Source organism: Narcine bancroftii, chromosome 1 (assembly GCF_036971445.1).
Source record: "Narcine bancroftii isolate sNarBan1 chromosome 1, sNarBan1.hap1, whole genome shotgun sequence".
Classification (NCBI taxonomy): domain Eukaryota; kingdom Metazoa; phylum Chordata; class Chondrichthyes; order Torpediniformes; family Narcinidae; genus Narcine; species Narcine bancroftii.
The window spans coordinates 187,958,869-187,983,201 of NC_091469.1; the positions used below are offsets into that span (position 1 = coordinate 187,958,869).

General features: G+C 39.0%; 1 protein-coding gene across 5 annotated transcripts in view; it reads right to left on the reverse strand.

Annotated features, from left to right (window-relative positions):
* col27a1b (collagen, type XXVII, alpha 1b) overlaps positions 1-24,333 on the reverse strand; it is a 474,822-nt gene that overhangs the window by 380,312 nt on the left and 70,177 nt on the right. For all 5 annotated transcript variants that reach the window (XM_069885118.1, XM_069885099.1, XM_069885108.1 and 2 more), the window contains one exon: positions 9,971-10,024. In XM_069885118.1, the coding sequence (XP_069741219.1) occupies positions 9,971-10,024 (54 nt within the window). The remainder of the gene's footprint in view (positions 1-9,970; positions 10,025-24,333) is intronic.

Consider the following 24,333-nt stretch of genomic DNA (forward strand, 5'->3'; position numbering starts at 1 on the left):
CTGTCTCAAAACAACAAATTTTGTGACACACGCTCCTGATAATAAATTCTGATTCTGATAAATGCATATACAATGCACAGAAGTGCTGGAGAAACTCAGCAGGTCACAGTATCTACAGGAACTAAATGGACATAATTAACATTTTGAGCCTGGCCAATAAACAGGAAGATGCCTGAATAAAATGGTGGGCAGAGAAGGACTATGGAGAGGAGCACAGACCAACTGTTAAGAGGTCCCACATGGACATGGGGGGGGGGGGGCAGCAGAAGTAAAAAAATAAGGCTGAGAAGTGATGGGGAAGTGATAGCTCTGAATGGAGAGGGAAGGGAAGGGGAGCTAGAAGAATGGAGTCAGAGGAATAGAAAAAGAGAGAAAGACAGGGGATGCACATGATATTCTCTTGAATTTCTGGTCTGTAGAAAATCTCAGCCAATCCAGAAACAGATAGCCAGTAACAACAAACTTGACACATGATCTCCTCACAAATAGAATAGGTCCAACAGATAGCTGTCAAATACATTAAGCTCACAGATAGATGCAGAAGTTCTTGGAAGTGAGGCAAATTATTGTCATGTTTAATCAAAGAAAAAAGATAATTATGAATGGAAAAATGGCACAAATGTGGCTAACAAGAGAGGTTAAAGCAAAAAGAAGGACACACAAGGAATCAAAATTTAGTGGAAAACCAGAAGAATGGGAATTTTAAAAAAACTTAGAGAGAGAGAGAGGCAAAGAAAGTCATTAGGAAAGAAAGGATGAATTATGAAAGGAAGTTAGCAAATAACTTTCAAAAGGATACTAAGAGCTTTTTTTAAATATACAGACATGGATATATATAGGACTGATTGAAAATGATGCTGAAGAAATTATGAGTAAAAAAGAGATGGCAGAGGAAGTAAATGAGTATTTTGCATCGGTCTTCACTGATGAAGACAATAGCAACATACCTGATAGCCAGAGGTCTCAGGGAATAGAATTAAGTATGATCAGAATTACTAGAGAGAAAGTGCTTGATAAGATGAATGGACTAAAGATAGATAAGTCTCCTGGACCAGATGAGGTGCACCCATGGGTTCTGAAGGAAGTGGGTTTGGAGATTGTAGAGGCATTGGAAATGATTTTCCAGAAATTAATAGACTCTGGCATGGTTTCGAAGGATTGGAAGATCGCAAATGTAATTCCATTGTTTAAGAAGGGAGGGAGGAAGAAAAAAGGAAATTATTGGTATTAGTCTAATGTCAGTTATTGGAAAGTTATTGGAGTTGATCCTCTAGGATGAGGTTATGAAATACCTCAAAGTGTATGACATGATAGGTCCAAGTCAGCATGGTTTCATGAAGGGAAGATCCTGCCTGACCAACCTACTGGAATTTTTGAGGTAATCTCAAATAGGATGGACAAGGGGGAGGCTGTGGATGTTGCGTATTTGGATTTTCAAAAGGCCTTCAATAAGGTGCCACATAAGAGAGGCTGCTTAATAAGATGAGAGCCCATGCAATTACAGGAAAGATATTGGATTGGGTGGAGTGTTGACAGATAGGCAGGAAGCAAAGGGTGGGAATAAAGGGATTCTGTTTGGTTCGTTGCCAGTTACTGTGGTGCTCCACAGGGGTCAGTATTGGGGCCACTACTTTTTACAATGCATATTGATGATTTAAATTATGGATTAAATGATTTTGAACCTAATGACACTTTGGTATTGGAATAGAAATTGAAAGGTTTCAGAGAGACTTGGACAGTTTAGGAGAGTGGGCAAATAAATGGCAGATGAGATACAATGTTGAGAAATGTATGGTTGTACATTTTGAAAGATGAAATAAACAGGCAGATTATTAATTGAATGAAGAGAAATTTCAAAATTCGAACTACAAAGAGACGGGGGTCCTCAAGCAGGATAACCCAAAGGTTAACCACCAGGTTGGATTGGCAGTAAAGAAAATGAAAGCTGTGTTGGCATTCATTTCAAGAGGAATAGTGTATAAAAGAGGTGTTGATGAGGCTCTGTGGGGCACTGGTAAGACTTCATTTGGAGTATTGTGTGCAGTTTTGGGCCCATTATCTTAGAAGGGATATAATGATGTTGGAGAGAGTACTGAGAAGATTTAGCAGAATGATTCCCGGAATGCAAGGGCTAACATACAAGGAACGTTTAGCAGCATTTGGACTGTATTCATTGGAGAATAGAAGAATGAGGGGGATCTCATAAAAACATTCTGACTGCTGAAAGGATTGGACAGAGTAGACGTGAATAAATGTTTCCCTTGGTGGGTGAGTCTAGGACAGGAGGGCATAGTCTTGGAATTAAAAGATACCCATTTAAAACAGAAATGAAAATTTATTTTGCCAAAGGGTCAAAGATTTGCAGAATTCGTTGCCACATACAGTCGTGGAGACCCGATCATTGGGTAAGTCCTGGTCTGAACATAGTGGATAGGTATCTAATTAGTCAGGGTATCAAGTGATATGGGGAAAAGGCCAATATTTGGAACTAGATGCCAGATCATTTTATCTCAGGGTGTAATTGTGGAGCAGACTTGATAGGCTGAATGGCCTATTTCTGTTCCTTTATCTTGTGATCTTGTGAATAGAAAAGCTAAATAATCATAGTGCTTTTCCATGGGTGGGAGAATGAAAAAGTAGTGAGTGGTGTCAAGGTGAAAGGGGAAAGATTTAAAATGGTCCTGATGGATGCTGATTTCACATGGAGAGTGATAGATAGGGGAGCAAGTTGGCAGAGGAAGTGATAGAGGTAAGTACAATTGCAATGTTCAGAATATTTGGATAGGGCCATGTATATTAAATGTTGAAGGATATTGGCTAAATGCAGAAAAAAATTAGAAGCATTATACAGGCCTCGTCCGCCCTTCTACTCCGAGCTGAACCATTTTCTTTTGCCAAGTCCCACTGACGTGTACCTAGGCCATAACCCTCCATTCCTCTCCCTTCCATAAACTGGTAGAAATTCTTCTTAAATGTTAAAATTGAGCCTGCATCCACTACTTCATTCCCATCACTCTCTGTGTGAAGAGGTTCCCGCTCATGTTCCACCTAAACTCTTAACTCATGTCCTCTGGTCTGTATCTCACATTACCTCAATTAAAAAAGCCTATCAATTTTAAATACCCTATATTTCGGCGTAAAAGTCAAGTTGTGAAACCCCCCCTAAAAAAAATCTGTCAAAAAAATGGGAGTTGACTAATACTCCAGATATATTTTTGAGACCTTAATTCAGCTCAAAATCCAATCCGCGCTGATGCAGCAGACAAGTCGACCCTTGAAAAGCCAAAAAAAACTTGACTGCAACAGATTTTCGTTGTCAGCGAGAACCCTTCAAAATCACTATCATTGTCTGAAAACAACATATTTTAAATCCTTCAAAAATCACTCTCGTTATCATCGCCTGAAGCAAAGATGGCAGCAAAAACATCCATACTCTCACTGTTTACACAGTCATCATATGGGTCCCAGTCTGTATCAGATGAGGCGGTTTCTGTTTCATCACCAGTGTCCCACAATAAATCATCTTCCGTGCCATCAATTGCACAAGTGAAACCACACTTTTTAAACAATTTTGTCACTGTCTCTACTTTAACTTTGTCCCATGCCTTGAGTATGAAGTTACACAGCACATCAAGTGATGCAGCATGCATTGCCCCACCTTTTGTAAATGACTTTTCTGTACTCGATATCCATATGCTTAATTCCTCGCATACATGGTATTTAAATGGTCGTGTTCAAGCAGTCATCGAGATGTTGCAATATAGACCTCAAACCATGCAGGGTAACCACCATGTAAGTATTATGTAGTGCTAATCTACTTTTAGTCTTCTCAGTTAAGTAGCTACAAAACATATCCCAGGCTAGCAAACCCTGTTCTTTGTGTAAAGCCCCTGGCTGCCTGTTCCACAGCATTTTCCTCCATCCATCATTTTTCATGAAAATGTACAAAAATACCTTCAGGGAATTCCATTTTCCATTTAATTTTGCATTTGAAGATTACCATGGGGCTTAACTTTATCCTGTCGGCCATGCACGATTACACCGTGGTAAACCTGGTCCTTTCATGGCCCGTACTTCTGGTTTGCACAGTTTTCACACTTTTCCATTCCACTGTTCTATTGCTTATCATGTCGAGATTCATTGGGGTTTTGGTTCATGTTTCCGAATTTGCCATTGCAAACTGGTGTTTCTGCCAGTTCCGTATAATATATTGGTGAAAATTTACAACCTTATGATCAGGATCATTTGGTAGTTTCTGTGCAATTTTTGTTGTAATACCAGATTTTTCCAGTTCATGAAATGATTGCACCACCCTATTGTAGCCTCAAAATCATCACTGAGGTCTGTGTGACTTTGCCCACTGCAATGCAAATGTTCTTATTTTATTTTGGGTGACTATGTAGAAATCTCACCTCCATTCACGTATCCATTCCGCGTCGTGATTTTCCAACTCTGGCCAATGAGTGATTAATTTTCTTAAAGACCATTGCCTTTTTGGTATGTTTCTTAAAGTTTCTTCTTTCTTCTTCCAATCTCTTACCAACTTCTCAAACAGATCAAATTTTCTTTCAGTAGTGCAATTGTTGGTTTTCTTGGCCATTTCTATCACTTTTAACTTAAAGGCTCGCTTCATATTTTTTAATCGCATGTTGCATTGTGTTGGTGGACTCTTCATGATAGCAATCACCTCCAGCCAATTCCCAGCATATCATACCACATGATCTATGGGCAGGTCGATGTACATGCTGGTCAACAACCCATCTCAGGCATTGTGAGCCTTGGACGTTGACTTGTACGCTGATCAACAGGGCAGCCAGAAAATTGGGTCGACTTATACGCTAAATATACCATGAAATCCTTAAAATGAGGCTGAAAAAGGGGGGGGGGGGAAATATATGTATGGGTCCTCTAACAAATCTCCCCTCATTCTTCTCCACTCCAGGGAATAAAGTCTTAGCCTCTTTAATCTTTCCCTGTAACTTAGTTCCTGAAGTCCAAACAACATTCTCGTAAATCTCTGTACTCCATCTTATTGATATCTTTCCTGTAGTTAGGTGACCAAATTTATACACAATATTCCAAATTTGGCCTTATCAATGTTTTATACAACTTTAACATAATATCCCAACTCCTATACTCAATACTTCAATTTATGAAGGCCAATATGTCAAAAGCTCTCTTTACAAACCCAGAACTCCTCTGTACCCTACAATTTACCTTGTATGTCCTTTCTTGGTTTGTCCTTCCAAATTGCAACATCTCACACATGTTTGCATTAAATTTTATCTGCCATTTTTAGCCCATTTTTCCAGCTGGTCCAGATCCCTCTACAAGTTTTGAAAAACCTTCTTTACTGTCCACAACACTTTCAATCATAGTCATTTGCAAACCGACTGATCCAATTGACCACATTATCATCCAGATCATTGATATAGATGACAATCAACAATGGTCCAAGCACCAATCCCTGAGGCATACCACTAGTCACAGGCCTCCAGTCTGAGAAGGAATCATCCACCACTACTCTCTGGCTTCTCCTGTCCAGCCATTGTCAAATCCAGTTCATTACTTCATCTTGAATACCTAGCATCTGAACCTTTCTGACTAACCTCCTTTGTGAGACCTTGTCAAAGGCTTTACTAAAGTCCATGTGGACAACATCCACAGCCTTTCCTTCATCAACTTTCCTGCAGACCTCCTCGAAAAACTCTATAAGTTTGGTTAAACACAATCTACCATGCACAAAACCACAATGAATATCCCAAATCAGTCCATGGCTCTCCAAGTAATTGTATATTCGATCTCTTAGAACACCCTCCAATAATTTGCATACTACTGACATCAGCCGTACCGCCATATTATTTTCATGGTTACTTTACGAGCCTTATTTAAAAGCAACCAAGCTTAAATGACAGTTTGTAGCATTCCAAATATCTGTCTGAAATATTTATACCCAACAAGAAATTATTTTATCACTCCTGCTAAGTAGTTTGTTCTACCAGCACAACTCCTTGAGGTGATATCTTGCTATTGGCATCAACAATTACGCCACCCAATATCGAAATGCTTTAACAACAACATACAAAATCAAGTTTCCCACTGATTGAGCTGTTGTCTGTTTTGGGGTTATTTGTTTTCATTGTGATCAATTTTTCTCCTTTTTGACTTTTATGGTGTAATTTTAATGACTAACTCGTGAATTTTAGTGCATTTCCAGATTTGAAGATGTCTGCTCTGACCTGAAATGCATCATTGTAGATTTTGGAAGGAATTTTATTGCTTGAACTTTTTCTGTGGATTGTTTTTTTTAAATTTTTTTTATTTTTCACACTATGAACCATATTGACCAAAATACACATAAAAATTTCCCTCTTGAATATACACAGTGTCATTTTCTCCCCTCTTTCCCCCCTCCCTTCTTCCCACTCCCTACCCACTAAACGTTCAACATATACGATACATTAAACCCATTAAACAATGTCATCACACAATGAAAATAAAGAAGAAAATTGTGTCATCTACTTTTACACACGGGGTCAGTTCATTTTGTCATCTTCTCATGATGAATTATCGTTAGTTATGTTCATACACTGTACATTACTTCAAGCAGAGACAATTGAAAACTTCATTTACATAATGTCTGTGTTTCAGTATTTATTTCATTTATGGTAGCATCATTGCAACCCACTGTTCAACCACTGACACACCATCCGGCCCACACATGGTAAGGTTGCCCACGCCCCTGCTCTAGTTGGTACTTCTATATAATTGATTTAGAAAACTATCCTGAACACATTTGACAAACTCCAAGTGATCCAGCCTTTTTACATTATTGGAGTCCCAGTCAATATGTAGAAAATTAAAATCTCCTACTATTATAACCTTGTGTTTCCTGTAGCTATCTGCTATTTCTCCAATTTTGCCTGACTATTGGACGGTCTATAATACAACCTCATGAGTGTGGTCATACCTTTCCTGTTCCTCAGCTCCACCCATTTAGCCTCCGGAATTGAACCCTCTGCTCTGTTCTGCCTGAGCACAGCTGTGATAGTTTCCCGGACAAGCAATGCCACTCCTGCCCCTTTAATCTCCCACATTCTATCGTGTCTAAAGCAACAGAAGCTTGGCACGTTGAGGTGCCAGTCCGGCCACAATGTCATAATTCCACATGCAAATTCATGCTCTAAGCTCGTCCACCTTTCCTACAATATTCCTTGCATCGAAATAGATGCACCTGAGAATATTTCAACCACATTCAACCCATTGATTTCTAACAGTGCATGTAATTTTCACATCATCTTTTCCTTCCACCACTCCTCTATCTGCTCTGGCACTCTGGTTCCCCTCCCCCTGCAAATCTAGTTTTAACCCACCAGAGCAGCACTAAATATTAGATCCCTTTTAGTTCAGATGCAAACCATCCCATCAGAACAGGATCCACTTTCCCTGGAAGAAAGCCCAATGGTCCAGAAACCTGAAGCCCTCCCTCCTGCACCGTATCTTTAGCCACATGTTAAGCTGCATGTTCCTCCTTTTTCTAACCTCGCTAGCATGTAGCACGGGTAGCAATCCTGAGATCACAACTCTGAAGGTCCTGTCTTTCAACCCAGCCCCTAATTCCCTGAACTCTCCTTGCAGGACCTCCTCATCCTTCTTTCCTCCGTCATTGGTGCCTACATAGACCGTGATATCTGACTGATCACCCCTCCCTCCTGAGAATGCTGTTAACCCGATCCAAGATATGTTAGATCCTAGCAATAGGGAGGCAACATACCATCCTGGATACTCGATCTCTTCCATAGAATCTTTTATCTGTCCCTCTAACTATGGAATCCCCTATCACTACAGCTCATTCTTCTTCTCCCTTCCCTTCTTAGCCTAAAGAACTAGACTCCATGCCAGATACCTGATTTCTGTGGTTTTACTCAGGTAAGTTATTTCCCCCTTCCCCCCCCCCCCCACATGGTGCCCTGCACTACCTCCCTTTCCCTCTCCTGACTGTCACCCATCTACCCTCCTCCTGCCTCCTAGGTGCGATAGTGTCCCTGTAACTCCTGTCCATCACCCCTTCTGCCTCTCGAATGATCTAAAGTTCATCCAACTCTAGCTCCAGCTCCAATTCTTTATCTCGGTTTGCAGAAGCTGCAGCTCGATGCACTTCTCACAGATGAAGTCGTCAGGGATTTTGCTGGCAAGAGGAACATTCCCCTGCCTTGGCTGCCATTCCCACTGTCTATGACAAGGAACAAAATATATGGTATCTAAAAAACCTGCCCTTATCTGCGCCTACCTGCTGAATCCTTTTTTGTTCCTCGAAAGGATTGCAGAGGGATTTGGGCTGCTTAGAAAAGTGGGCTGAAAAATGGCAGATGGAATTTAATGCTGATAAGTGTGAGGTGCTTCATTTTGGTAAGAAGAATCAGAATAGGACATATGTGGTAAATGGGAGAGTATTGAGGAATACAGAAGAGCAGAAAGATTTAGGAGTAACGGTACATCGTTTCCTGAAGGTAGAAACTCACGTGAATAGGGTGGTGAAGAAGGCTTTTAGTATGCTGGCCTTTATCAATCATTGCATGGAATATAGGAGTTGGGAGGTGATGTTGAGATTGTATAAGACGTTGGTGCGGCCTAATTTGGAGTTCTGTGTGCAGTTCTGGTCGCCTAATTATAGGAAGGATATAAACAGAGTGGAGAGAGTGCAGAGAAGGTTTACCAGAATGTTGCCTGGGTTTAAGCATCTGGAGTATGGGGAGAGATTGGATAGATTGGGTCTTTATTCTTTGGAGCGTAGAAGGTTGAGAGGGGATTTGATAGAAGTATTTAAGATTATGAAAGGGATAGACAAAATGGATATGGATAGACTATTTCCGTTAAGAGGAGGAAAGATTAAAACAAGAGGACATGAGTTAAGAATTAAGGGGCAGAGGTTTAGAGGTAACATGAGGGGGAACTTCTTTACTCAGAGAGTGGTAGCTGTGTGGAATGATCTTCCGGGAGAAATAGTGGCGGCGGAGTCAATTGTATTATTTAAGAAAAGGTTGGACAGGTCTATGGATGAGAAGAAGATGGAGGGTTATGGGCATTGTGCAGGGAGGTGGGACTAGAAAGGGGTGTTTGGTTCGGTGCGGACTAGAAGGGCCTAATGGTCTGTTTCCGTTCTGTAATTGTTATGAATAGGGGGGCACTTTCTGACTTCAACTCTGACTATTCCTCGCCTCTTAACTGTTCTCACCGAAGCCTGTTCAGCCAAAGCCATATCACTCTGAGGATGAATGCTCTGCTAAACTGTCCCTCACTTTTATAGGGATACTCAGCTTCTTCTTCCAAATGAACCAATTTATTTAATCTTAGTTGGCACAAATAAATTGGCCTTCAGGGCTTATTTCTGTGCTGTAAAACTCTGACTCTTTTGACATGATTTTTAATCAGACTTTTTTTCCCCTTTTGATTTACCTTCACAAAAATCAATTACAAAATGTAGCCTTCACACTTAAATGGATAATTCAGATAATGGGTTATTTAATTTGCAAATAAATCATCACTGACGTCACCCATGGACTTATCAACATTTTGTTCTTTGCTTATTCATGTTAGGCTTATTAATATTTGATCAGTTAACAATCATGAATATAAACTCAAGATAAAGAGCATAATCAACTTGTATGGTTATATTCCCTTTATTATGACAATATATCCCTAAGCAACTCATCCAATGATTACCAAATTAAATTTGACACCAAATTATGCATGAAGATATTATGATAGATAACCATAAAAATGATCCAAGAGTTAGACTATAAAGCTTGCCTGAAAAGAGTTGTAAGGGGTAGAAAAGGAGAATTTTAAAGAGACAAAATTCTAGTGCTTGGAATCAAAAGAGACAGATATCAAATGGCTGGTGTTCCTGAAAATGGTTGATTGGCAAATTAAGATTTTTGATGCATAAAGATCAAGAGTAAACACTTACCCGAGGTCCTCTTTTCCCAGGTTGTCCTGATAGGCCTGGAGGGCCACGAGGACCCTATAAAGAAATAATTGATGTATGTTAAAGTATTATACAGCTATTCCTTAATTAGTACTAAAAATTAGTTAATAATTCCTCTGGAGATGACAGAGTTCATGGACTAGTTGCCAGTATATCTCCTCTTTTTCCAGAGTATTGCATTTTAAGAAAACTCACTTCAACTTGATAAGGTCACCTTTTAATCATGAAAACACAAACTTTGTACTAGGCAAAAAGTTGTAAGACTCAGTGTTGAGTGCTTTTCAATATGTTAAAAGAAAATGTACCTGTACTCCTGGGTGAATAGGTAGCACAGAATAGTGAAGTTCAATAGGTATCAGCGACAAAGTACATCAGTTTAAAAAGAGTAACCTCTAAGAAATATGGAAAAAAACGTAAACACGCCGATTATAATATTTGTTCAACAATGCAGAGGATGACAACAGAATACTTTTGAAGTGATACAAGATCATCTGTGAAATAAATGTGTATATTTCTAATATATTTTGATATATAATGTTGGAATTGGGCAGATGGAACACCGTCTCAACATTTTCAGATATTTTCATCTCTGAAAGAAAGCTAGGAAGAATGTATAAACAAGAAATAGAAGCAGAGGTAGATCAGAGAGCCACTGAAAGATGTTATGGCATTGCACATTTTCCAATGAGATTCAATCCTAATCTTCTGCAGAACTTCTTGTACTTCCACACAGAACCATAAATGCTTAGAAGTTCAGACTTTTATGCAGTTCATAGTTGATTACCGGAGATTTCCTGATTATATTATCAATGGACTTGTAAGAATATTTAACAAGCATTGCCAATTTCTGAAGATTCTCAAGCACTTGTACAAAAAAATGTGCCCATTATTCCTGAAACAGAATATCATGGCCAATCATTTAAAAACAAGTGAGAATGGCATTAAAAATTATATTTTTAAAAATCATTTAAAAATAACCTACAAGTGAGAATGACAAGTAGTAAGTAAATGCTTTCATTAAATCAATTTTAATATATTTGATTACATTTATAGTGTTTACATGTTAGAAATGTTTCAATCTTTTAAATATTAAGAAATTTGGATGTTTAATTATTAACAGCTTCTGAATATTCAATTCTTTGTAGCTGGGATGCAATTCTGTAGGTATAGCAACAGAAAAGATAGCCATTCTATTGGGCTTTGCAGAATACCCAAGGGGAACTATCTGAAGAAACAAGAGAAGGTTAAGTGGGTTGGTGACCAGAAAGCACATATAGTGAGCGAGTCCCTGCAAGATTTGGATCTGTTCCATGTTTTTATAAATTCAAGTAAGTGTGATAGTCCTTATTTACTCTTCATATGACAGCCCATTCTTCTCAGAATTAGTCTTACTTAGTGGAGTTTAGAACGTAGAAATTAATGGAAATATAGAACTATTTATTTGCCTAGTCCCTCTGACCTGCACCCATTCTACAGCCCTCTATAGCTCTCCCATTCATTTACCTATTCAAATGATAAAAATGAGCCTGCATTCACCCCTTCAGCTGGAAGCTCATTCCACATTCCCAATACTCTCTATGTGAAGATGTTATCCCTAATTTTCAATCTAGAATTTTCCCTTTTCACTCTTAACCCAAGTCCTCTGGTTTGTAACTTACATACCCTCAGTGGCAATAGCCCATCTACATTTACTTTGTCAATCCCCCTCATAATTTTAAACACCTCTATCAAATCTCCCCTCATTCTTCTACGCTCCAAGGAATAAAGTCCTAACCTGTTGAACCTTTCCCTGTAACTCAGTTCCTGAAGTCCAATCAACATCTCTGCACTCTTTCAATCTTATTGATATCTTTCCTGTAGTTAGGTGACAAAAACTGCACACAATACTCCAAATTTGGTCTCAAAAATGTCTTAAACAACTTTAACACAACATCCCAACTCCAGTTCTCAATACTTTGATTTACGGAGGCCAATATGTCAAAAGGCTCTCCTTACAACCCTATCCACCTGTAATTCCACTATTAAAAAATATTTAATTATTTGCATAATTACAGGAAAAAATGAATAAAATATTAATCAAATATCCATAGCCAATTATACAAATTTTTTTTAAAAAATTTCCTCATCCCCCCTCCCACCCAAAAGTAAGAAAAGGAAAGAAACACCTACCATTTAATATAAAATAATATGACCATATACAATCATTAATAGTTATTAAAAATTACTAATTAAGAGGAGTGGATAAGATAGAAGAGGTAAATGGAAAATTATCCATAAAATCCATATATGGTTTTCAAATATTATTTAAAAAATTTCAACTCGATCCCTTAACTATACGTAATTTTTTCCAAAGGTATACAATTTCATATCTCATTATACCATCTACTTCATAACACTTCTCCATCATCTTTCCATGATATCACCAACATTTCTTTGCAGTTGCTATTGCAATACTGTAATGCCACTTTGAGGGAATTATGTATCTGTATTTCCAGATCCATCTGCTCTACCGCTCTCCTCAGTGCCCCCGCATTTACCGTATATGTCCTTTCTTGGTTTGTCCCTCCAAAATATAACACCTCACACTTGTTTGCATTTAATTCCATCTGCCATTTTTCAGTCCATTTTTCCAGCTGGTCCAGATCCCTCTGCAAGTTTTGAAAACCTTCTTTTCTATCCATAATGCCTCCAATCTTAGTGTCATCTGCATACCTGTTGATCCAATTTATCACATTATCATTCAGATTATTGATATAGATGACAAACAACAATGATCCCAGCACTGATCCCTGAGGCACACCAATAGTCACAGGCCTCCAGTCTGAAAAGCAATCATCCACTACTCTCCTATTCAGCCATTGTCAAATCCAGTTCACTACTTCACTATGAAGACATAGCGTCTGAACCTTCCTGACTAACCTCCCATGTGGGACCTCATCAAAGGCCTTGCTGAAGTTCATGGAGACAGCATCCACAGCCTTTCCTTTGTCAATTTTCCTTGTAACCTCCTCAAAAAACTCTATATGATTGGTTAAACACGACCTTCCACACACACAAAGACATGTTGATTATCACTAAATCAGTCAATGGCTATCCAAATAATTGTATATCTGGTCTTTTAGAACACCTTCCAATAATTTACCTACTACTGTCATGCTGACTGACCAGCCTATAATTTCCAGGTTTACTTCTGGATCCTCTTTTAACCAACAAACAACATGAGCTACCCTCTAATCCTCTGGCACCTCACCTTAGCTAAGGACATTTTAAATATTTCTGCCAGATGCCTTGCAATTTTACACTCGCCTCCCTCGAGGGAATATTTTGTCAGGCCCTAGACATTTATCCATCCTTATTTGCTTTAAGACAGCAAGCACTTCCTCCTCTTTAAACTGTATAGGTTCCATGATCTGACTGCTTGTTTTCCTTACTTCCCACAACTCTGTGCCCATTTCCTGAGTGAATACTGATGAAAAAAAACATTTACAATCTCCACATCTCTTCTTGATCCATACAAAGCCGACCCCTCTGATCTTCAAGGGAACCAATTTTGTCCCTTACTATCCTTTTGCTCTTAATATACCAGTAGAAACCCTTAGGATTTTCCATTACATTGTTTGCCAAACCAATCTCATGTCTTTTTTTTGCCTTCCTAACTTCTTTCTTGAGTTTGTTCTTGCATTTTTATACTCCTCAAGTTCATTTGCTCAATGTTGCCTATACTACCTCTCTTCTTCTGAATCAGATCCCAATATCCCTTGAAAACAAAGGTTCCCTATGCCTGTGAACCTTGCCTTTAATCCTGACAGGAACATACAAACCCTGTACTCTCAAAATTTCACCTTTGAAGGTCCTCCACTTACCTTGCACATCCTTTCCCGAAAACAACTTATCCCAAAATCCATGCATTTAAGATCCTTTCTCATTTCCTCAAAATTGACCTTTCTCTAATTTAGAATCTCAACCTGAGATAATTAACTCTCCATAATTAACTTGAAACTAATGGCACTATGATCACTGGTCCCAAAATGTCCCCCTTCACATACTTCTGTCCTGTCTCATTCCCTAATAGGAGATCCAGTATTGTATTTTCTCTAGTTGGTACCTCTATATATTGATTTAGAAAACTTCCATAAACACTTTTGACAAACAACAAGCCATCCAGGTCTTTTACAGTATGGGAATCCCAGTCAATATATGTGGAAAGTTAAAATCTCCTATCACATCTATGTTTCCTGCACCTATCTGGTATCTCTACAGGTTTTCTCCTCTAATTCTCCCTGACTATTGGGTTGTCTATATTACAACCCCACGAGAGTGATCATACATTTCCCGTTCCTCAGCTCCACCCAAAGACCCTCAGTAGACGAGCCCTCTGGTCTGTCCTGCCTGAGCACAGCTGTGATATTTTCCCGGACAAGCAATGCCACTCCTTCCCCTTTCATCCCACCCCTCATTCTATCATGTCTAAAGCAACAAAAACCCAGCACATTAAGCTGCCCTCCTGCTGCCAAGTTTCATTAATGGCCACAATGTCATAATTTCATGTGCAAATCCACACTCTGAGCTGGTCTTCCTTTCCTACAATTACTCCTTGCATTGAAATAGATGCACCTGAGAACATTTCCACAACGTTCAACAAATTGACCTCTAACGGTGCATGAAATTTTCACATCATCTTTTCCCTCCCCCACTCCTCTGGGACTTTGATTTCCCCTCCCCCTGCACATCTAGTTTAAACCCACCGGAGCAGCACTAGCAAACCTTCCTGCAAGGATATTAGTACCCTTCCAGTTCAGATGGAAACCATCCTGTTTGAACAGGCCCCATCTTCCCTGGAAGAGAGCCCAATGATCCAGAAAGTTCTCCTGCACCATGTCTTTAGCCACATGTCAAGCTGCATTGGTCTCCTATTTCTACCCTCTCTACCATTTGGCACAGGTAATAATCCTGATCTCACTTCTCTGGAGGTCCTATCCTTCAACCTAATGCCCAACTCCCTGAACTCTCCTTGGAGGACCTCCTCACCCATCCTATCCACATCATTACAAATCAATCAAAATAGAATACAAGTTCAGTAATTTACTTCTAGATCTTTCATTGGAGTTGAAAACTTAAGAAATTTTTCTTCAGTTGGTAACATGCAAACTTTGTGCAAACATAACCTTTGATTACTACTACACATTGCAAACATTCAGAACATTTCTCAATCTTCTAAAATCTATTTAAAGCAATTAAGAAAATTGAAAGAACACAAATTCTGGAGAAACTCTACGTCAAACAGTGCCTTTTTATAGCAACAGTAAAGGTCCATCACCAATGTTTTGGGCTTGAGCCCTTCATCAAGGTATGAGGGAAAATTGGATTTGGGAAAGATGTGGTGATGTAACAAATTATAAGACTGGAATTTAATTGGTTTAATTATTTCAGTTAAAAATCAGTTCTATTAGTAATCTGTCCAGTTGCACTTTATACAGAGTTTTTGACTTAAATATTTTGAATTGGTAGTCAACAATGAAGAGAGAAACCTTTCCATTTCTTGGCCAAAAAAAAAAAGCTCTCCAGCCACTTCTGGGGTGAGAAATTCATTTTTTCCTATAACAAAAATTCCCTTAGAGTAGTGTGTACATTTTTGGTTGCCATATTATAAAAAGATATAGAGGCAAAGCATAGTGTAAATAAATGGTGATATCAGAAATGTAAGACTACACAGAACTGGAAAAAAAAATGAACAGCCAAGTCCATTCCTTCCTGATTTCGGACAAGCTGATCAATTTAAGGACCTCTCATGGACACAAAACCAGCATGCAGTTGTAAGGTAACATTTTAGAGTATTAAAGACTACAATATACATGTGGAAGCAGAAATATCAAGAGGATATGCATTTTAAAATCCATTTTATTTTTAAATATTCCCATCACTTCTTAATAAGCCATTCCACAGAATTAAGGATGCCATTGTTCAATTCCATTTTAAATCTTGGGTTCTGAGGTGGCTGATGAGGCAGATGTTCCCTCTGATGTGACAGGAGTTGCTTGATTCAGTGGGGTGCTCAGGAAAGAAATCCAGAAAGCTAAAAGAAGACATGAGGCTGCTTTGGCAGACAATGTTAAGGAAAATCTGAAGGGTTTCTACAGGTATATTAAGAGCAAAAGGATAGTAAGGGATAAAATTGGTCTCCTTGAAGACCAGAGTGGTTGGTTTTGCATGGACCAAAATGAGGTGGGAGAGATATTAAATGTTTTTTTTTGCATTAGGAGTTATTCAGGAAACTGGCAGAGTCAAGGGAAAGTTAGGAAAACAAGCAGTGAGGTCATGGAACCTATACAGATTAAAGAGGAGGTGATTGCTGTCTTAAAGCAAACAAGGGTGGATAAATCCCCAGGACCTGACAAAATATTCCCTCAGATCTTGAGGGAGGCTAGTGTAGATATTGCAGGAACTCTGGCAGAAATATTTAAAGTGTCCTTAGTCATGGGTGTGGTGCCGGAAGATGGTTCATGTTTTTCCGTGTTTTAAAAAGGCTCCAAACGTAACTCAGAAAATTATAGGCCGGTGAGCCTAACGTCATAATAGGGAAATTATTGGAAGGTGTTCTAAGAGATCGGATATACAAGTGTTTGGATAGCCAGGGACTGATTATGGATAGTCAACATGGCTTTGTACGTGGTAGGTGGTGTTTAACCAATCTTATAGAGTTTTTCGAGGAGGTTACCAGGAAATTTGATGAAGGAAAGGCTGTGAATGTTGTCAACATGGACTTTAGTAAGGCCTTTGACAAGGTCTCCCATGGGTGGTTAATTAAAAACATTCCGAAGCTTTATATTCATGGTGAGGTTGTGAAATGGATTTGACATTGGCAAGATGGGAGCCAGAGAGTAGTGGTGGATGATTGCTTCTCAGACTGGAGCCCTGTGACTGTGGTATGCCTCAGGTTTCAGTGCTGGGACCATTGCTGTTTGTCATCTATATCAATGATCTGAATAATAATGTAAATTGGATCAGCAAGTTGGCTGATGCCACAAATATTGGAGGTGCTGTGGACAGTGAGGAAAGTTTTCAAAGCTTGCAGATGGATCTGGACCAGCTGGAAAAATGGGCTGAAATTTGGAGATGGAATTTAATGCAGACAAGTGTGAGGTGTTGCATTTTGTAAGGACAAACCAAGGTAGGACATGCGCGGTAAATGGTAGATCACAGAGGAATGCAGTAGAACAGGGGGATCTGGGAATACAGATACATATTCCCTGAAAGTGGCATCACAGATGAATTGAGAGCTTTTGACATATTGGCCTTCATAAATCAAAGAATTGAGTTTAGGAGTTGGGATATTACATTAAAGTGGTATAAGTCATTGGTGAGGCCAAATTTGGAGTATTGTGTACAGTTTTTATAACTACAGGAAAGATATCAATAAGATTGAAAGACTGCAGAGATTTTCTATGAAAGTTGCTGGGACTTCAGGAACTGAGTTATAGCAAAAGGTTTAACAGGTTCGGACATTTTTTCCTGGAGCATAGAAGAATGAGGGGAGATTTGATAATTTAAAATTATGAGGAGTATCGACAGAATAACTGTAGATAGGCTTTTTCCTCTGAGGGGAGGTGAGATATAAACCAGAGGTATGGGTTAAGGGTGAAAGGGGAAAAGTTTAGGGGGATCTTCTTCACACACAGAGAGTGGTGTTATTGTGGAACGAGCTGCCAGCTGAAGCGAAGATGATGACTTTCATTTTGATTAAAAAATATGATAGTTGCATGAGCTTGGACATTGATAGATTTATTTAATTGTGGAGCTCATCCAAGTTAAACTTGTTCCTGTACTACTAACAAAAACACATCAAAATGCTGGAGGAACCCAGCTGGTCTTTTCAGCATCTGTAGGAGACAAAGATGTATTGCTGACATTTTGGGCCTGAGCCCTTCTTCAAGCAATAAGAAAAATAAGCGAGAAGCAGGAAGTCTCAGAATTCAAACAATGGGGGAGGAGTCTAGACCAACAAATGGTGTTAATTGAAGATGATAAAAGACGAGGCAAGAATTTATCATGCCTATGTGAAAGGAGACAGGGAATTGAGAGATGATAGGGAAGAAGGGCAGGGAGTAGGTTTAATGAAAGCCAGAGAAGTCGATATGGAAGCAACTATTTACAATATACATTAATGATTTAGATTAGGGGATTAAAAGTAACATTATCATATTTGCAAATGACACAAAGATGGGTGGCAGTGAAATGCAGGGTGATTCGGACAGGTTGGGCGAGTGGGCAGATGCATAGCAGATATAATTTAATGTGAATAAATGTGAGTTTATTCACTTTGGTAGCAAGAACAAGAAGGCAGATTACTATCTGAATGTTGTCAAGTTAGGAAAAGGGGAAGTACAATGAGATCTAGTGTCCTTATGCATCAGTCACTGAAAGTAAGCATGCAGGTTCACAGGCAGTGAAGAAGGCTAATGGCATGTTGGCCTTCATAACAAGGGGAGTTGATATAGGAAAAAAAAGAGGTCCTCCTGCAGTTGTACAGGGGCCCTGGTGAGACTACTCCTGGAGTACTGTGTGCAGTTTTGGTCTCCAACTTTGAGGAAGGACATTCTTGCTATTGAGGGAGGGCAGCAGAGGTTTACGAGGTTAATTTTCAGGTTGGCAGGACTGTCATATATTGAAAGGTTAGAGCAACTGGACTTGTATCCACTGGAATTTAGAAGGATGAGAGGGGATCTGACTAAAACATATAAGATTATTAAGGGATTGGACATGCTGGAAGCAGGAAACATGTTCCTGAAGTTGGAGAAGTCCAGAACTAGAGGCCACAGTTTAAGAATAAGGGATAAGCCATTTAGAACAGAGTTAAGGAAAAAGTTTTTCATGCAGAGAGCTGTGGATCAGTGGAATGCTCTGCCTGAGAAGGCAGTGGAGGCCAATTCTCTGGATGGTTTCAAGAAGGAGTTAGATAGAGCTCTTAAAGATAGCAGAGTCAAGGGATATGGGGAGAAGGGAGGGACAGGGTACTGTTTGTGGATGATCAGCAATGATCACAGCAAATGGTGGTGCTGGCTCGAAGGGCCAAATGGCCTACTCCTGCATCTATTATCTATGCCTATTGAATTAAATGCCATCTGATTGGAGGGTGCCAGTCAGAAGATGAAGTGTTGTTCCTCCAATTTACGGGTAGTCTCAGTCTGGCAGGGCATGAGACCATGGAGACATACGTCAGCAAGGGAATGGGATGGGGAATTGAAATGGGTGGCCATTGGGAGATCCATGCTATTGTGATTGATAGAGTACCTCAGCAAATAATGTCCGTTTCCAGAAAGAATTGTTGGATAACTCCCAGAAATTGAAGCTGTGGCTGATTTTTTGTTTCACCTCCCCTGGCTGAAGGCTCAGATTAATTTTTATACTATCAAGTTCATCCCAGCTGAAATGAACCATGTTGATGCTGTCAAGGATTTGCATTTTGAATCCAATAGCTATGTTTTATTCATTCTAGTTTTTATGGTTTTATCCATTAGGGAATTGGTTCCAGATCTTTCAAATTAATCAAACATTATATAAATCACCTTGCATATTTGATTATGCTCTGTGGACTGAAAACACTCATAATTTCTACCATTCCTGTATTTCAGAAACTACTCGACATCCTGTGTTCCTGATATTTGCAGACATGCAATTGCAATATGGAAGAAACTGGAAAAGCTGCACCTTGGACGGCTAGAGATCCTACAAGTATGTAGAAACTTGTTAGCATTTTATCTTGTTTCTTGCCCAACAGCTGGTCAAACAATAGTTTGCCTGGCAGCCGCTGGAAAGATTTGAAGCAAAAAAGCTGTTACTGGGGACAGCTGACAGCAAAATGAGAGGGTGAAATGTCAATGTTCTGGGCTTGGGGTTGGTATGCCAGCCCATCATGGAGAAGATTGATCATCAATCAGAACATGTCAAGTAGGTGGACGTTTGTATTAAGTTCACCCACTATTAAGTGGAGGGGATAAGATGCAATTTGTAAAGGAAGTGGTGGGGGGGTGGGGTGGGGGGGAAGCATGATGCTGAGTCAGTTCTTGTATCAGAGGAAAGGCTATGTTTAGCAGAAAAGAAGTTAAAAGTTTTCTCATTCATAAGGAGTTCTGGAAGGCTACATAACTCCTGCAGCTAGATCCCATCTCCCTTCATAAATCCCTGCAAACTAACATAGTATCTGTAAAATGAAAATGAGGCACAAGACTGCACAGCAATCTGTGCCATTTTATTTTGATCTGAAATTTATGCAATTTGTCATTTGGAGGAATTATTAACATCAAGCCCTATGTACTTAAATACCTACTACCTTTACCCTATAAATTGAACTTTTTAGTTTGTTTCAAAATCTCTTCCATGGACCTTTATGAACTCAATCAATCCCAATGAATCAAATTCAATAAATGGCATGCACCTAGTAATGAGAAGCTACCTTGTACCCTTAGCAACTTCGCATATTCCTTCTTAATTCCTCAGTAATTGCTGACAATAATAATTCTGATTTTTGCACTTTGTGTGCGACACACAGCCCTTTATTAAAGTACTCAAAAATATTAGATTTATTTTAAAAGTAAATAGATTAATTACTGCATTTTCCCTATGGTGCTCAGAGAATTATTACAAAAGTGATATTACATGATAAAATCCACCTTTTCTGATTTTCAATTAATTCTATGTTGGTGCCTTGATACCAAGGTATCAAGTTAATTATAACATCAACATCCATTAAGATACAAATGCAACTGGGATTCTTAAGAACCTCAGATTTGCTACAGTATTTCTCTGATGTTTGGGTTTCCCCCACGTTTGTCCTGTGTTTAATAATACTGAGCAAGTAATAGCTAACAAATATTGGCATTCTTTGACAGCACCAGGTATTGACTGCTTGCTTACACTTTGTCAACCACCTAATGAGTTATACAACCTAAGCCTGCAGCAGTGCAAACAGACAAATTTAAATGGATCACATCTTCTTAATTTAATGAAGATGGCATGAACAAATGAATTTTCAAATAATCCTAACTTCAACTATTCATACCAATCAAGTCCAATGCAAAGTTATTTAGTTGATGAGGAAATAGTAATCCACACACTGACCTAAGAATAAAAATTAGAAAGGCAAGCATATTTTTCTAATAATTTTCAAATCGGGTTTTTCAGATCCTTCAACAGAATTCAAAAATTCAAAATCCTTGATTCTTGAATGTTTCTAAAACATGGACAAGAATTATTATTCTTTGAAATTCAAATTAAAAGAGCTGAAAATATGACATAGCATTTGCTGTTCATCAATGCAAATTACAAAATGCAATATAAATTGCATTTATATAATTGTGGAAAATATTTCATAAAGAGACAGTCAAACAAAAATGTGCACTGGGTTTTAGAACGGACTTCATTGAAAACAACATTTTTTAAAGGAGGATTTTGAAGGGAGCTGGAAGCCAGTAGCATGCATTAGAGCTATTGCCAACAGAGATCAATGCTGACCTCCAAGATGGTCTATATGGAATTTGCATGTTTTACCTTTGACAACATAACTGAGCCCAGATGCTCATTTCCTTCAATTTTTCAAATACTGCGGAATGGATGGTTAAGTGCCCACTGTAAATTACCTGAAAGTTGTAGGTAAGTGGGAGAATTGAGGGGTAGTTGATGAGGATGTGGAGAGAATAAACTATGATTAGTGTAGGACTGATAATAAAATGGGCATTTGGTGCCCAGCACCAAATGGGTAGGGCAAAGGCCTGTTTCCGTGTTATACGACTCCATGGAGAAGATGAGGTGTTAAGGAAGAATTCCAGAAAGTGGAGCTTTGAAGGTTGAAGGTGCAACAGCCAATGGTAGAAAGTGAGTGCATAGGGCCATAAGAGCCGTAGAGAGGATCTCTGGGTCTCCCTCTTCCTCCCCCACTCCCCCCCACCTCTTCGATATGATCTACCGGAATAATTGTCTGAAGAGGGCTCGTAAAATCATTAAGGACCCCTACCAACCCACCCCACACATAGCATCTTCCAGCTATCCTCGTCTGAAAAGAGATGCAGAAGTACGAAAGCCAGAACAACTAGGCTGAGAAACAGCTTCTTCCCACAGGCAGTGAGACTGCTGAATGACTGATGAATTTCTCATTCAATCCCTCGGAGAATCTACTATTATTTGCTATTTATGTACTACAGAGAAATCACTTCTATGTCTATACACTTATGTTTTTACACCAAGGACTGAAGAATGCTGTTTCATCCAGTTGTACTTTACAATTGTATAATAATTATCTTGAACTTAAGGGTATTGCAAAGGAGACCACCATCAAAAGAACACCTCGTTCAGTGAATTAGAGGGCTGGGAGAAGCCACAGAGATGGAAGGAGCGAGGTTAAGAAGGATTAAACAATAGAAGTGGGGATAGATAATTCATTTAGTTTAATTCATGGTCAATCACTGCAACAGAACATGTGCAGGGCAGTTAATAAAGTTGCTGCCAAACCGCTTCAGTGACCAGGTTTAATCCTGACCTCCAGTGCTGTCTGTGTGCAGTTTGCACATTTTCCTGTGACTCATGATGGGAGTATGGAGAGAATAAAATCCGATAAACATTGGGCTGCTATTAACTGGATTCTTGATGATCTGTGCCCATTTGGTAAACCAGACCTGTTTCTGAGCTGTATAACTATAAAGATGGAAAGGATGAGGGAGAATTCAGAGTGAAGCCTTGATGACTGAACTTTCTATTGATTGGAAGCAAGGGTATCACAAATGAGTACAGAGTCAAACTGTGGTACAACAAATGGTCACAAGAGGCTTGGATAAATTCTTTGAAGTAGTTTAGAAGTTTTACAGAGCTTATTTAATAATTTTTTTTCCAATATTTTCTTAAAATGCTCTGATGGCTTGTTAACTTAGATTTTTTTAAAATATGTTTAAAAATAGGTTTGAACTCATTTAAACAATTTTAATAAATTTTAGGTTCTCTTATTCTTTTTAAAACTTGAATCATTTGTACCTAGCAAAAAAAAATTCATGGTGCCACATGACACAACTTTAGGGAAAATCGAATATAAATGAAATTCAGAGATTTTGTGCAAATTTTTACAAGGTCTGCAATTCTCATTTCATTTCACTTTGGGTCCTTTGTACATCTGGCTTGATAATACACGATGGGCTCCTGACTTATACAGTGACATTTAACAACAATCAATAAATCTTGGACAGCAGTTCTTTTATGAATTCATGGTTCTTTTGTCTGCAGGACACTCAACCAGAAGCAGACTTACACCATGCTTGTGAAGTCTGTTTTAACAGTTCCCACATTGGCACTGGAAACCTAACTCAGGTCGCTCTTCTTTAAGATAGGCTTTTATGGCTCTCTTTCAGTCTCCCTTCCTCCATTTCAGCTTCACCCCAAGAATGTCGGCAAGATGTCTTCAAAATTGACCCCCTGACAACTTTCCTAAAATTCCCACGACATTACTGTCAACTAATTAATTGCATACTGCAGAAACTCTATTTTGGAGGCAGAAGTTGCAATCAGTGAGCACACAAGGTTCCTCACAAACAACAAAGATTTTCTGATGATTGGAGTGACAGAGTGCAAGTGATCCTCCTGACCACAAGAGGAAGTCGAAGACTAGTTTGTTGCAGCTTCAGTTGGATTCAAGACGGAATTCCCCCACATGGTCTTGAGTCTACATCCAATAAAGTATAGTTGTTATAAAAGAACCCAAGTTTCTTTATTACAAGAAACATCACATGGTACCAGGAGTGGAAGAAACACCAAAAGTGTGCAGTGTGTTTCAGTCATTATCAGCAGAGATATGGAAAGTGTAAAGATTCCTGATGATGTAAATTAGACTTGAAATGTCGATCACAAGTGGAGGCTGTTCAAACAAAGATTCATGCTGCACCTGTAAGCCATTGGATTCGAGAGAGCAAACCTGTTGCACTGAAGATTGCACTGCTACTTACCATCGCAACTCCTCAAGAACTAAAGGTTTTCAGTACATGTATTTTTTCCAAGGCAGATGACCATTGCAAGTTTGACAAGGTTATTGAGATGTATGATGAACACTGTTCACCAAAGAAAAATGAAATGTTCAAGAGGTATGTGTTTTACTCGCACATGAAGCTGCAAGGAGAGAGCTTTGGATACATTTTTAACAGACTTGAAATTGAAAGCAAGAACATGCAATTTCAGAGCACTGCAAGATTCAATGATCCATGATCAAATTGTTTTCAGGATTATTGATAAGAAAGTGAGAGAGAGGGCTTACCTTAGCTGGATCTTTGAAAATATGCCATGCCAGTGAATTAGCTCTACAGCATGTGAAAAAG